The sequence below is a fragment of the Mirounga angustirostris genome, unplaced genomic scaffold (assembly GCF_029215605.1).
Source record: "Mirounga angustirostris isolate CCGP_5_RB_7025 unplaced genomic scaffold, mMirAng1.0.hap1 SCAF_11, whole genome shotgun sequence".
Lineage (NCBI taxonomy): Eukaryota > Metazoa > Chordata > Mammalia > Carnivora > Phocidae > Mirounga > Mirounga angustirostris.
In genome coordinates, this window is record NW_026991719.1 from 100,990,885 (window position 1) to 100,995,128 (window position 4,244).

Sequence of the window (4,244 nt, forward strand, 5' to 3'; positions counted from 1 at the left end):
AGAATGTGATCAAATATGATCAGGCTGGTACATAGATCAGTGCCACACACTAGATTTGGGGTGTATTTTGGTCTGTTAGAAGAAAGTGCCTCCCAAAATTTTAAAGAAAGAAAAACTTATATATGTACAAAAATAAGGGTTGATATGATGAAGGGATGGAATATGACTGTAAAGATGGAAATTATAAAATTTTTATAAAAGGAATTGATAAGAAGTTGTTTGAAAAAAGAAAGAAGAGGATTTAAAAAAAGAAAAAAGAAAAAAAAAGGGAGAGAATGTGATCAGGCAGGGGAGTAGAAAAAAAACATATACTAGAGATTTAGGGTATATTTTGATCTGTTAGAAGAACCTATCTCAAAATTTTAAAGAGAGAACAACTTATATATATATGCCAAAAATATGGGTAACTACTATGAAGGGATAGAATATGACTCTAAAAATGTAAAAAAGGGGTGCACAGCCTCAGGGAGCCCAGGCCCGGCAGCCATGGCGGTGGAAGGAGGAATGAAATGTGTCAAGTTCTTGCTCTACGTTCTTCTGCTGGCCTCCTGCGCCTGTGCAGTAGGGCTGATCGTTGTGGGTGTAGGGGCCCAGCTGGTCCTGAGTCAGACCATCACCCAGGGGGCCACGCCCGGCTCCCTGTTGCCGGTGGTCATCATCGCAGTCGGTGCCTTCCTCTTCCTGGTGGCCTTTGCGGGCTTCTGTGGGGCCTGCAAGGAGAACTACTGTCTTATGATCACGTTTGCCATCTTCCTGTCACTCATCATGCTGGTGGAGGTGGCCGCAGCCATTGCTGGCTATGTGTTTAGAGACAAGGTGTTGTTAGAATTTAATAAGGACTTCCGGCAGCAGATGCAGAATTATCAGAAAGACAACCGCACGACTTTGGCCCTGGACAAGATGCAGGAAGATTTTAAATGCTGTGGGGCAGCTAACTACACGGACTGGGAGAGCGTCCCTAGCGTGCCCAAGGGCCAAGTCCCTGACTCCTGTTGCATCAATGTCACAAAGGACTGTGGGGTTTCTTTCCAAGTGAAGAACATCTACCCTGAGGGCTGTGTGGAGAAGATTGGGGGCTGGCTGAGGAGAAATGTGCTGGTGGTGGCCGCAGCAGCCCTGGGCATTGCCTTTGTGGAGGTACTGGGAATTGTCTTTGCCTGCTGCCTCGTGAAGAGTATGCGAAGTGGCTATGAAGTGATGTAGAGGGTCTGGTCTCTTCAGCCCCCTCATCTAAGGGAGTGGGGTAGTACACCAGGTTTTTCAATTAAACGGATTATTTTTTCAGACTGAAAAAAAAATGTAAAAAAGGGATTGATAAGATGTTGGTTGAAAAAGGGAAAAAGAAAAATTCAAAAAAAAAAGAAAAGAAAAAAAGACAGTTAAAAAAATTAACTTTGAAAGATTAAAGAATCATGGTAAAAAAAGGCATGAATTCTATGTGCGGTATTCCCGTAGCGCTGGAGTTCTGCCGTTCTCATTGATCGGTAAACTTGGTCTTGGCTGGCTGTCCTCGCTGATCTTCTGGGGGAGGGGCCTGTTGCCGTGGTTTCCAAAAGTCTTTGCCGGAGGTGGAATTGCCCCGCCCTTGCCCAGTCCGGGCTAAGTAATCTGCTCGGGTTGCTCTCTGGAGCTTTTGTTCCCTGCGAGCTTTCCGTACAGCTTTGGAGGCAGAGAGTGAAAATGGTGGCCTCCCAATCTCCACCCCGGAGGAGCCGAGAATTCGGGGCCCCGCTCCTCAGTGAGCCCCCAGAGAAAAGCCGTCAATCACTCCCCTCTCCCCGGTCTCTGGCCGCACTCCGTGCTCACCCGGCCTGTGACCGTGCGTTTCTCTCTCTGGCACCCGACCCCGGGTGCAGTCTCCAAACCCAGCAGATCCCTGCAGTGCGCTCTCGCGCCACTCCTCCTGGGGAAGGAAGGTGAGTCTCCTCGGATCTGCCGCTTGTTGGGTCCCTGCTGGAGGAGCAGTGGCCCGACTGTGCCACGGATCACGGTTTATGGCCACCCCGAGCTGAGAGCCCGCGCCTGGGTTCCGCCTCTGCAGCCGGCTTCCCTGCTCCGTTACCTGGGAGCTCTGCCGCACTTAGGCACCCCCGGTCTTTCTGTGACCCTGAGGGTCCTGAGACCACACTGTCCTGCGAGGGTTCCACCCCCCACTTAGCCACCGGAGTGACGTCCCTCAGCGGAGCAGACTTTTAAAAGTTCCGATTTTGTGCTCCGTGGTTGTATCACTTGCCAGAAGCGGCCGACGGAGGCCCCTCCCCCACCATCTATCCTCCCGAATATCGCCTCGGGTTCACTTCTCCGCACGTCCTACCTTCCAGAAAGTGGTCGCTTTTCTGTTCAGAGAGTTGTTGCTATTCTTTTCTTCGATCTCCTGTTGAGTTTGTAGGTGTTCAGAATGGTTTGATCCCTATCCAGCTGAATTCCTGAGAGGAGACGAAATCCAGGTCTCCTACTCCTCCGCCATCTTGCTCTGCCCCCCTGATTTTTTTTTCTAACCTCAAATCTTGTTGCAATAATTCTTTTCATATGTTGAAATGTTTCATCTTCCCATTTCCATCAGTGGTCTCACTTTTCTCTTTATCAGTGAAGTTTGAAATGTTGACTGTCCTTTCCTTCATCCCCTAACAAGACCATGCTAGCAATATCATTATGCTTCTCTCTGCATAAGCACCAATCAAAAATGACTCTTTCCCGTTTGCCACTGAAGCCCAAACTTCTTTTTTAATTTTAATTTCAGTATAGTTAACATACAGTGTTATATTAGTTTCAGGTTACAATAGGGTGATTCAACACTTCCATACATCACTCAGTGTTCATCATGACAAGTGTATTCCTTAATCCCCATCCTGAACCTGGCACTGAAGTCCTGGCTACATCTGACCTATCCAAATCTCTTTCCTTCTATGCCTTCTGCTCCAGCCAGATGGATCTTACCATTGGGCTCTAACCACAATGAACAACTCCCAGTTCATCTTTTCCTTTTGCTATGTTAGGATTTCCTATTACCATTGCTTAGCTACTAAATGCCCTGTTGAGTTCTTCTGCAATTCTCACTAGCCATATTGCTCATTTGGATTCTTTGTTGTCATATGTATGTATTTGTTTTCCATGGATGAGCTTTGTGCCACTTGAAGTCAGGGAGAGTTATCCCCCATAGTGTCACATATTCTACAGTGTGCATATTAAGGGATTAATTAAGGTGAGAGAACCATGGAGTGCTTTGTAAACCTAAATATAAGGGATTATCATAATTCATTCTCTCATATAATAATCATTTACTGAATGCCTGCTGTACTGGATAACTAGGATGTGTCTAAGGAATGTGTAAGTATCCTTTTAGGGACTCTCAAAAATTTCCAGGGAGGGGAATTTGGTAAAAGACTGGATCTTCTGCAGTTAAGTAGGACAAATGCTCAGATTTGGTCACTAAAAAGTTGTGTGACCTCATGGACCAGTGAAATCAGAGGCATTTATATTGTAAGTATACTGACCTAATTGAAGAAAGACTGTACCCATCAGAAGGGTTTTGTTGCTCATAATCTCTGTATTGCTCACCATTACATCTTAGTGCCTAGAACACATAGAAGGCTCTTACTGAACACTGTTGAATGAACAGTGGGGAGACTTTTGGAAGTTGAGTTTACTCTGGGTACGCTTACAAAGTAAGGCTCTTGGGATCATAAGGCTGAAGGTCAGACAATGGGAAATTCACTAAGTTGCTGTTGCCCCAAAAGGGTTCTTGGAAAACACCCAGCCAGGCTTCTGAAGAGCCCCCAATCTGTCCTTTTCAAAACTTCCCTAAAAGCACCTTTTGGCAGTCATAACACCTTTTCCTCTTATCTGAAAGCTAAAGTAACTTTATGCATTTTTCATACATAATTAACATGCAGAATCTTAGTTTATCTTTTCCATATCTGGCCTACATTCACTGTGTTACATTTTGTAAATACCACTCTGAAACAACCTACATTAGTCAGTCTGCATCTCTTACTTGTGGTATTTGACACTCAAGTTTTCAGTTGGCCGCCGCCTTCACTTTTAACAACTTCATAGTAAACCACACCAAGCTATGAGAAAACAGTTGATCATTCTGTTACCTCAGAAAGCAGGTAATTTGGGAGTATTTTTAAAATAAATGTGAAAAGCTCAAACCCAAGATGAGCTAAAAAGCAATTTGAGGACTAATCGCTGTTGCTGTTTTTGCTACCCAGTCTAGGGAGGCAAGTTCCCCAAATGATTTA

The 4,244-nt window shown here is 45.3% G+C and overlaps 1 protein-coding gene across 1 annotated transcript; it reads left to right on the forward strand.

Annotated features, from left to right (window-relative positions):
• Positions 1 to 436: 436 nt before the first annotated feature.
• Positions 437 to 1,280, forward strand: LOC123842601 (CD63 antigen-like). Its single transcript, XM_045871873.3, has one exon. The coding sequence runs from the start codon at positions 487 to 489 to the stop codon at positions 1,201 to 1,203; it is 717 nt and encodes a 238-aa protein (XP_045727829.1). The 5' UTR covers positions 437 to 486; the 3' UTR covers positions 1,204 to 1,280.
• The last annotated feature ends 2,964 nt before the right edge of the window (positions 1,281 to 4,244 follow it).